Raw genomic sequence first — 11,617 nt, 5'->3', positions numbered from 1 at the left:
TCCAGAATGCGTAGACGCGAAAATGTCTAAATGTTGTCGGAAATGTCAGATCTGTAACTTCAAAAAGCATAAAATCTGCAACCAAGATGTTAAATGCAAAAGGGACAAGAGTCCCACCAGACGTGCCAAAATGTTTATGATAAAAATGGAAACAACAATGTTGAAAGATTGAATAGATTCAACCACAAAACCCTAGCCTAACAACAACAAAGATCCACCATAACATATGAAGATTACCTAAGACAAATGCAAATCAATCAAAATCACAAAGATTATACCATCACATGTCCAATAGGGCTTGGATCTTCATTCTTCCTATCTCCATTGATCTTGCTTGATATATTTGCTCTCAGATTTTATGTGTGCGTAAGAGCTCAACAAAGAACGGAAATGTGGTTGCAAGTAGGCTTGATCGCATATGAAAGTTCAAAAGCGTAGTTGGGAGGAGGATAGATTGATTAGGGTTGATAATGAAAGAAGCATCCTCTTATATAGAAGACACTATAAGAAATGGAGGGATAAGATTAAGAGGTGTAAAGATAAATGGTCGGCTAGGATTAAAGGGTAGGTAGAAGAAAAAGGAAAATAATGAAAGGGTAGGTAGTGTAGGAATTAAGAGATGAATGACATGTGTCATGGGTAGAAAAGGTTAATGAATTAATTAAATAAATAAAGATTTATTTAATTAATAGAAGAAGTGGGATCAATTAAATAAATAAAAAGTATTTATTTAATTTAGGAAAAGGATAATTTAAATAAATAAATAAATAAATTTAAATGAGAAATAAGGCTAGAAGAGGATAAATGAATTAATTAAATAAATAAAGATTTATTTAATTATTAGAAGAATTAAGCTAAAATAATTAAATATTTATTTAATTAGACAAGACAATTTTAGGTGTCTACAATATGTTTATCTTTTAGCATTACATAGTTTTGCACACTCTACCATCCTAGAGAGCAAACTCAAAGGTTGTAAGACCTTGAAGGTTTGGTTGGAGTACAGAGAACATTAAGTCCTCAATGGGTTTGATAACCCTATGTAGTGGTTTGATATTCCTCTTCTACAACTAGTGTGACAAAAATAGTAGTAGCTTGATCTACTTTGATAAAATGATTCATATAGTGAGTTACCAATGCTAATGTAGTAGGATTAGGGAAGTGAATCCAAATAGGCAAAAAATTGAATTATTTGGTAAGAGGATTATAGGAGGAATCCCAAGGCCTCAACAAGAGGGCATGTTGAGCCCAAAACCATGATTGACCCTTTATAATTGTATCTTGATCTAAGAATAAATAAAAAAGAATCACAAAGAAACCCTTAGTACAAGGGTAAATTTTTCTTTTCCCATTTATAATAGGTTACCACTACTAAGAAATCTAGTGATTAAGATTTCAATGTGGATTCCACAACCTATCAAATTTTCATATTAATCCTTTCTGAGATAAAAATAATAATTTTTAAAACCATATCCCTCGAAAAAAAAATAGGAGCAAGGAAGCACAAATCTCTTAACCTTAGGAAGAGCAACTAAAGAACTAATATGAAAATAGTGTGAGGCAGAAACAATGAAATATTTGAAAGGTGAAGGTTCTTTAGTGAAGATATTCATGTAAGCATTCTCTAAGGGGTTAGCAAGAGAGGTGATATAAGCTTCAATACTTGCAACAAGATTAGAAGGTTTGTTGGTGACAACAAAATCCCATAGTAGAAACAATAATATTTTATAGCATGCTGCCATCGAAATTTTGGTTTATGTCAAAGGAGACATATAGTATCCACAAATAGGACAAAAATAAAGTTCATAAACCCTTCCTTGTGCCACAATAACCTTAAGTCCCAATGCCAAACTTCGTAGAGGAACTCAAATGTTGCACATAAGTGAGCATCACTACTTCAAAGAACCAAAACAATTAGCTAGGGATGTGGGAGGTGAGTCATGGAAAACTAGAATGTGTTCTGCAATAGGTGGCTCATGGGAAAGAAGATTAGCAACAATGATAGTTGTAGTGTCATAAATTGTACCACATGTAATTTTACACTACATAATTGCCTTCATTTTATGCTGATTGGAAAATTCCCTTCCCTTTTTGTCCTTTTGTTTGCTTGGCTCATTTTGTCACCCTTTAGTTTGTCCTTTACTCGACCTTGTCAACTATATGGATCATGAACACCTATGCGCTGGGAGATGTTTGTACACTATGCTAGCATCCTATGAATCTGCAATCCACATGTGGTCGTTTGAACATTACACCTATGACTGATAGAGCTCATAACGTTTCTTCCCACAACAACTAACATCAGTTTCACTTCCAACATGCATATCTTCTCTTTTTGGCTTCATTTTGGCTCTCTGGAAACTCATTCAAACCTCTCAGACACTCTTTGATCTTTCTACACAACCTGCAACTTCTTGATCATTAGTCTTGCAATCCACCACTATTGCATTTCATTCATCTTGTCACCATCATCACAACTATATGTTGGAGGATCCTTGATGCTCACCTTCACTTGGGTAGGTTCTTGTTCTCTGAGAGTTGAAGGGGAGTCTCTTCCTCTTTGTTTTAATTATAGCATTATATCTCCAATAGCATATTATTCATCTCGTTTATCTTGTCTTATTGCATAGCATCTTATTTATCCATCATCTATTATATTATTCATCTCGTTTATCGTGTGTCATTGCATAGCATCTTCTTTATCCATTATATATTATCTCGGTTCTCCATGGAGGTGGAAACACCAAAGCAGGGTTTGACTATGGCAAACCTCTAAAACATAGCCCCAACATTTTGTCTCCATCTATCTTGTGTGCAGGTTATCGAAGGAGGTTCATGAGCTAGTTGGAAGCTTCAAATGTGGGACTATTGTGAGCTTATTTTCTTTGAGCTTCTTTCCTTTCATTCCTTGTTAGTTTTGTTATTTCATTTACTATCATATCATTAAGAATATAAGATAATCCTTAAGTCTATACATTTTGTATTCTCTGTGTGCGACTCTGCACTCTATCTGTATAGGACACCAACGCATCATGTTGTTGTCCATGACTCACATGTGCATCTTTGGGCAAAGAACAAGTAGAGATCACTAGAGGGTCTTTGTGACCCGTTCTTTCGTATTTGGTGGTTAATATATTTTTAATATTATATTTGCTTCTCTCCAGTAATTATTGTTCATAGTTTTGGATAGTTAGTTGTTTGTATCTTCCTGGCTCACCAGAGTGCTAGTTTAGTGAGGTAGCGAAGGAAAGTTTTCTCCTTGAGGTTTCATCACTTCGAGGGTAGAAAATCCACTCCTCTAAATTTTGGTGAACCTGATGTGAATTCTTGTCTTGCGTGATTTTAATTAACTTTAAAACATTTAAACATACTCTTTATCATTTTATTTCATTATCACTCATGAAACTTCATTTCTGCATCATCAGACATTGAGTTGAGTGGTGGCTTGTTAGTTAAACATGGTCATCATCACTTTGGTCTTGCCCCCTAGCTAGAGGTTGAAAAATAATGACATATTTTACACCTCTAAATGCTCCTTATAGTGCAAAGCCCACCCCATTGTACATGTCAGCTAAGATAAATAGTCACACTAATACAAGTGTGGTAGTGGATCCCACATGCCATGCTTGTTGATAAGTCTTGCTAGTTAATAATAGGTGGAGGATCCTCCCTCTAAGACTTTATGTCAATGCTCTTAAAGGAGATGGTGGAGGAGGCATGCATGCTCAAGGTTGTGCTATGCATTTCCTTCTAGGTGAAATCTTATAAAGATATAGTGCAAAATAACTTGGCAAAAAAATAGGTCCATAACATAATTCTAGAGCATCATCATTTAAATATTATCATCGATACTCAATGGGGCATAAGAAGCCTTGAAGGTTCTTTTAGTAGATTCACCCTTATTCCCATCAATACACTCACATTCTCTAGTGATGTTAACTCCAATTTTTTTAGACCCTTAGTCTATATCATAATACCAAAAATCATCCCTTTATGCACATTACATGCATTACTCCTACTAGTACAATAGAAAGTCATTAAAAATGAGTTTCCTCATTGAAAACTCAAGTTTAGTGTTCTAGTGTAAACTCAATTTCACAACTATTTAGTCCATGTTCTTATTCATATGATGAATATTATTTGTATTCATAATTGTTTTATTATCTATCATTAATGCAAGATGCCTTTTGCTATTACAACTTGAAAACTACAATAATTTGTAGATGTATCCTTTGGGTCAAATTTGAATCTATGATTTAAAGGAGATTATGTTAGCTACATAATTGGTGATGCTAACACTATAAAATGTTCAATTGAAAACCCTTCAAGGCAACTTGACAAGGATATCTTGGCAATTACATCAATTTGATGCATCACAATTTTACCTCAATAACATTGCAAAAAGTCCTAACTACACAAGGGAAATAAATGTTTTCCCATGAGAAGGAATAACCATTCCTAGTTCACATAATGGACTTTTATGGTAAATGTGATTTATAACTCCCTAAAGACGCAAATTTTGAATATCAAGTTCGAAGAGATCATGCAAAGTTATTAGACTTCTTGACTCCATTTCATGAAAAAGTTTTGTCAAGAGAGTTGATAATTTTGAAGAATTGAGCATCAACTATGATTTTTATACTTGCATTGAACCAACCTTCGTTGAAAAATAACTTTAACATTCTAGTCATTCTCAACTATTTAAAGTGGTCAAGGGGCTCTCAAAGGAGTTTTTATAGGTGATTCCTTGGAAATTAAAAAATTGGCATCTTCTATTGCTTTGGCTAGTTATATAAAGCCATAAATTGCTTACAAAGTTCAACAACTTCCTAAATGGTTTAAAATTGATTATTTGATAAATGATTATGAGACCAACTCTTTTGGACCATTAGGATAGAACAACTAACACAATTCATGTTAATCCAACCTCATCACCTCCAAATCATTCCTGGTGTGGCAGCTCTTGTCAGCATTTCCAAAGAAATGCTAATTGATCTCCTCATCTGTAGGCTAGCCATCAACCCTTTTCCATGTTATTTTAGTGATGTGGTAGGCTTTGCCTACTATTATGATACATATATTTGTCTTGCCTCGGCTAGTACTCCCAGGGATGTGTCCCCTGCCTTGGTACACTTGTTCCCATCCCCAAAATGTTTCAAGAACTTGGGGACACCTCAAAAACTCTGATTTTAATATAGATCTACTAGTTGCTTTGGGTCAACCATATATTTTTCAGTCTTTTGTCATTTTATAATTGAAACTTGGAGTCTTTGGGCATTTTGTTATAATTCTTATATAATATGTATGCACATTGACAATGAAAGCATTTTAATTTTGTTAATTTCTTTGTCAATTCTCATGTGAAATCTCAATTCAAGTCTAATGTATTAAGCTTCTACAATGTCTATGATGAATGCTTTATCAATGTTATGATATGAATATTTGAAATTTCTCTATATTTTTAAAAGTTTCCCTATTTTTTAATAGCAGTTTCTTGCTGTCCCCTAAAAAATGTTATGATATGAATATTTGAAATTTCTCTATGTTTTTTAAAGTTTCACTATGTTTTAATAGCCGTCTCTTGCTGTCTAAAAAATGTTATGATATATGTATTTGAAATTTCTCTATTTTTTTAAAAGATTCTCTATTTTTCAATAGCCATCTCTTGTTGTCCCCTAAGAAATGGCCCAAAACCAGAAACACGTCTTGTCGTCCATGAAATTTGGGGGAGCATAGGTTAATACTGGTTGGGAGCTCATTTTTTTTATAGCCAGTGCTTGCTAAATGTGGAGCTCCGAGTTAGATGATTGGGATCCACCTCTGCTTCTAGATTTATTGTTCTTGCTACATAATTTTAATAGAATATAATTTGGTAAACAGCTGAGATTATTTTGAGCCACATGATGGATTATTTATCCTAGGCTCGGCCTCGTAGGTGTGACTTGGGGAAAGATCCCATACCACATTTTTTTCTGTTAATAGTCTGTACAATATATCTTTTATTGGAAAATATATTGCACTATAAAAAAAACAGTAAAATTGATTCCAACACTCGCTTGCACAAAATCTAGAAGCAATTCATCATCCATGAAAACTTAAAAACATGATAAATATGTATGTGGTCATATACTAAAATGAGAAACTAGTAGCATGTGAAGGAAACACTCTGAAGAGTGTAGCAGACAAAATCTAATATCTGCCCCAAACATTGATTAATATCCTGTTTGAAATGACAAAAACATGAGAGCAAACAGTTCAGTCGAGATATAAGCTTGGGCCTGATTAGTAAAAATGAAGCAATCCAAACTTGCCCTTCAAATCCTGATGTAATATGACAGAACCATAGACAACAATGTTTGATTATTTGTTTTCCATTATGTTAATCTTGAAATCTAGATGACTCTTGAGGGGATCCTAACATTGTTGATGACTAGAGCAAACATAGATAAGTTATGCTATGGAAAAAAGCTTTCTTTGAGTGATTCAAGTGGAGTTCCAATGATCTTTGTTGAACTGCAATAGACTTTTAAGCATTTCATATGTATAACTATATACCTTTTACTAAAAATATCAGGTGACATGCATGCAAAGTTTGTTTGGAATACAAAGAAATCCTTAATAAAGGGTGTTATACAAAGGAGTTGAATTTGAATTTTGTGCTATCTGCTCAGGATGCATTAAAAAAACATAATGTCTACATGTATTCTCTAAATGAATGAGACCTTGTCCACAATTTCAGCCCCCCTGGACTTGGCAAAGTATAGGCCTAAGTGATGAGTTACATCCTGCACAAATGAGAAAACAAATAGTGAGAAATAAAATCCACTGAAATGATGCTCAATTATCAATATCAGAACAAAGAAAATACAAAGAAAAAAATGAACACATACTATCTCAATATTCCCCTCCGCCCCCCGAAAAAAAAAGAACATGGCCTTTGCAAAGCAGTTTGCATACCTGTGGATGAGGAAATGCACCTTCTATTTTTTCTGCAGACTCGACAGGAAGATCATAAGTTGCACATCCTTGAGAGTATACCAGAACTTCTTCCAAAGGAGGAATAAAGCCACGGTTTCTTGCTGATAGAACAGTTGATACAAAGTCTAGCACACATATGTCTGTACATATGCCTGCAACTAATATCTGGATTGACAAATGCCACTAGCATAATAATAACAAAAGGAAAATTGTATAATGGAAAGCTTAGAGGGTGTTTAAAACAAGAAACAAGCAAAGAAAGGAAGAAGAGGTCAGATTTATGAATTTCTTTTGAAATTTGCACTTCATCAAAAGAATTTTGTAAAACTCCTTCATTACCATTAGGATATCACAGCAAGTATATTCAGCAGTTTGAATGATATTAAATTTAACCTATGTTAATTTAAATTCAGTCTAGCTATCTCTCATAGATTACCACACCACGATTATGAAACGAACTCATAAAAAAGCACCTGAGAACTGTTGTTCATAAACCTGCATTTTGGCTTACTTTGCATGATGTGAAACAAATGCTAGGAGTAGAAAACAAAATGAAACTTCCATACCATTAAGAATTATAACAATCAGAGAGTAGTAATTCAGTGCAAGAATTAAACAAAAGCATTTAGAAACTTACTACTTGAATATCATTGGCTTTCACCCAATCAACAAATGCGTTGGAGCCATCCTGCTGAATGCAACCAACAAAGCCATTTATGCAATCTTTGCGCCTTATGACAACATTTGGGTCATTCTCCAACCATTCAAGGGCTGTTGAGCATAGAACAAAAATGCAAATTAGCTTAAAAAAATCATAACTATGTCCCCATGATATGATGCTAAAGAAACGGATCTGTTGTATCTTCAAGAATTAGCCAAAAATATAAGACACCCAACACAAATAAGAAGAATAATGATGCCTTACAAGTCTAAACAATATAAAAAGATCCATCTTGTAATCATTAGTGATCACCCAAGATGCTTGAAACAATACTTCAAATATTGTCATATGACATTGTATTGACAGAACTCATACAAAAGTCTTATTTACAACATGCAAATAAACCAAACCAGAGATTTCTAACCAATAAAAAGTTCAAAATGGTCAAAGACTAGCAGAAAACAATTCAAACAGTAGTAAAACCTTTTTTCCACCAAGAACAGAAATTCCACAACATTAAAAACTAAAAAGCTAAATCAAACCTGGAACAAGATTTTCTTCACCAGTTCCTACTATGCAATGAGGAGGATAAGGAGGCTCTGGCTTATCTGGATAATGTGTGTCAAGAAATGCCAGTATTGGCCATTTTCGAGCACTAAATTCTCTGGCCAGCTTCACACTCTCTTCCACCATAACATTTATCTGCTGATTGGGGTGTTGGGGAGCCTGCAAGATGGAGACCATATTGATTTTTGTCCTTTCAAAAAATCTAATAATTTTGCATTAGATAACAAGTAGAAAATCAATATTGAGATTAACATCAATTGCACTCCTTAGCATCATAGTTTTTCTCTTAACCAACAGGATTATCTCAATGCATGATTAGAAACAAAGTAATATGAAACCATTACAATTGTCTACAAATTGCTAGCTTGAAAATGCTGCCTTTATACAAATTCTATTACTGATTTATTCCTAAAGTTATGTTATCATGATTTTTGTACTTCTATAAAACAAAAATGCTTAGTAGTCCTGAAATTATAAATCCTGAAATTTTATGGCCATGCTAATGGTCCTACCCTAGATTGCTCAGAGGGTGCCTAAGACACAGAGGAGGCCATGCCAGCAAGTCATGTTATATATCACAAAATTAAATATTTACTGTAACTATTATTCAACTGATACAACATGCATATCAGTCCATTACCAATCTAGGTGGAATCCGAAGGGCTAAAATCAAAACAAAAAATTACCTATGATACAAGGCTCCATTCATGAACTTGGATAACCTAGGAATGAGTTTAATTTGAATTCTGGCAAGTAAACGCTCTTAAGGGTCAAAGTTAATCAGTTAGCAAATGTCAGGAAAAGCATCAGGAGATGAAGATGTTGGTCACTTCAGTGCATGAAATGACAGGTTACATCCAGACCCTGACAGAGTCCAGCTGAAATAACATGGGACACACAAAATTTTATAATTAAATACCCAAAAAGTAAAATAAAATATCAATAGCCATTATGCTGGCACATTTTCCTCTCTCCCTCGCTGTTAACATATGAAGAAATTTGTTATGAACAAGGATGGAATTCCCAGCTTTCAAGATCTCAGTTGGTATCCCTCGATGTCATCAGTGTTACCGTCTGCAAGGTGCTTATGCTCTCATAAAAGGAAATCTCAATTTAGTGTCCAGCGATTGCATGTGTTCTGAAGATCAACTCTCCATCCTCCCCCTTCCTCATAAATTAAAATTCACAATGCCCACAATTATAGATATTGATGGTTCTTTGTTTACATGTCTTTGATCTGACGAAACAGCAAAGCTCTCTATTTTGACGATGAATCATAAAATATGATTTGAAATATTGATAAGAAAAAGACACACAGTCAAATCCAGAAGCTCAAACCACCAAAACGGCAAAGCTTCTACTAATTGAGGGTAACATTTAAGATGAATTTGTAAAACTACAAATGAAATTGGAAAACAAAAAATTCGCCTACCCTTCTCTAATTGCAAAAGGGCTTCAAACCCTTAGAAGTTTTTCTAAGCAAAAACCCATTACTATAACCCAGCCAACAAATCGTTGCCAAACCCATCGACACCAAATTTAGTTATTTGTCCTAAAAACACAACGCTCACACATTTAAACCCATCAACTTTTGAAAGGAAGAAACAGCATACCAGATTGCCACAGCCAACTGTGCAGAAGCCATTGACGATGTCCACCAACACCAGACCAACCTTCTTCTCAGTGGGAAGAACTAACTGAGCCTTCTTGACGGCCAAATTAACCTGCAACTGTTCGAATAGCTGCATTTTTCCCATTAAATTGACTGCGACTTTTGTACTTACAGAGCTCATGACTTTGTACTTACAGAGCCCACTACAAGTTAAAAAACAATACCCAAATGGCAGTTTCTGTAAAACAGAGATTTCCAGGCAGAATTTTATTTGTTTTAAAGGTACTGACAAGAGATGCAAAGATCCTTCGTGTTATCTGGCAGAATTTTGTTTGTTTTAGGCAGTAGGAAATCCAAAACCTGAATCTCTGTGTTTATAATATTCAAAAGTATCTATTCGATTTGGATTTTGGGTTATGCACTTGATGACCGTGTGAACGCATTCGAGATTTTAAGTTGAAAATGCAATCACATTGTTTTGAACAATATCTCAAATGAGTGGTGAAATTTTGGGATATTTATCTTTTAGTTTTTTATTTTATTTTTAATAACAAATTATTTTATGAGGGTAATATTCAAATTTATTTGATTGACATGTGATTCTATATATTTTTTAAAAGAATATGTTTATTTATTTTAATATATAGTATTTATTTTAATTTTTTTGATTGATGGAGTTCTATAAAATATATTCTTTAATCAATTTGAATTTCTTTTTCAAAAGATGCATACTTATTTAAGTTCAGTATTACTATTTTTTAAATAAAGAATCATTTTATGAAGATAATGTTCAAATTTATTTGATTGGGGTGTGATTCTATATCTTCTTTTTTAAAGAATTTGGTTCTTTAATTCGATGTATTTATTTTAATATATAAGTCTTTATATTTTTTTTTTGATTGATGGGGCTCTATAAAATATATTCTTTAGTCAATTTGAACTTCATTTTAAAAGGATGTATAGTTATCTTTTAGTACTTTTTTTAAAATAGTGAAACATTTATGAGGGCAATGTTCAAATTTATTTGATTGGGGTGTGATTTTATTTCAACTTCTTTTGTAAAATATATTCTTGATTGATGGAGCTATATAAAATATATTCTTTAGCTAATTTGAACTTCATTTTAAAAGGATGTATAGTTATATTTTAGTACTTTTTTTAAATAGTGAAACATTTATGAGGGCAATGTTCATCTTCTTTTTTAAAAGATTTGGTTGTATAATTCAATATATTTATTTTAATATGTAGTCCTTATTTTATTTTTTTCTTGATTGGAATTCATAAAATATATTCTTTAGTCATTTTGAACTTCTTTTAAAAAAGATGTATACTTGTCTCATGGTATTTTTTTAAAGTAACTAACCATTTTATGAGGGTAATGTTCATTTGATTTGTTGAAGCTATAAACTTCAAGAGGACCAACAAAAACAAAGAAACCTTCCACAAGAGAGTGTTGTAACAATCAACTTACTTGAATATTGAGATATGAGATATGTTACAATGTACAAGAGCCTTGCTTATAAAAACAAGGTGAGATGTAAGACTATGAGATTTTGGCATGTGGCATAGTCCTATGCAATGGAGCAACTTAAGTGTTGACTTTAATGTAACTAAAAGTAGTTGTCATGTGATAAGATATGATCACGTGACAACTAACTAACCTTCTAGAATGCCACCTGGGACTTAAGTGAACTTTAATTCATGTGAATAAGTCCCCTTCTAAGAACTTGTGAAAATTACTAGCCACGAGACTTTATTAGGTACAAAACCTTATTCACATCAACACCCACCTTAAGTGA

General features: G+C 33.2%; 1 protein-coding gene across 2 annotated transcripts; it reads right to left on the bottom strand.

The window, feature by feature from the left end:
* Window positions 1–6,519: 6,519 nt before the first annotated feature.
* Window positions 6,520–10,310, bottom strand: LOC131052394 (nicotinamidase 1). Of its 2 annotated transcripts, none has more exons than XM_057987044.1 (5): window positions 9,820–10,310; window positions 8,182–8,365; window positions 7,616–7,749; window positions 6,958–7,161; window positions 6,520–6,785 (listed from the first exon to the last, which is right to left on the bottom strand). In XM_057987044.1, the coding sequence occupies exons 1-5, from the start codon at window positions 9,997–9,999 to the stop codon at window positions 6,708–6,710; spliced, it is 780 nt and encodes a 259-aa protein (XP_057843027.1). In that variant the 5' UTR covers window positions 10,000–10,310; the 3' UTR covers window positions 6,520–6,707. The 2 variants fall into 2 exon arrangements, with proteins under 2 accessions (XP_057843027.1, XP_057843028.1); XM_057987045.1 differs by having other exon boundaries at window positions 6,958–7,143.
* Window positions 10,311–11,617: the final 1,307 nt, after the last annotated feature.

Source organism: Cryptomeria japonica, chromosome 9 (assembly GCF_030272615.1).
Source record: "Cryptomeria japonica chromosome 9, Sugi_1.0, whole genome shotgun sequence".
Classification (NCBI taxonomy): Eukaryota; Viridiplantae; Streptophyta; class Pinopsida; order Cupressales; family Cupressaceae; genus Cryptomeria; species Cryptomeria japonica.
This window is presented reverse-complemented; position numbering and strand designations above follow the sequence as displayed.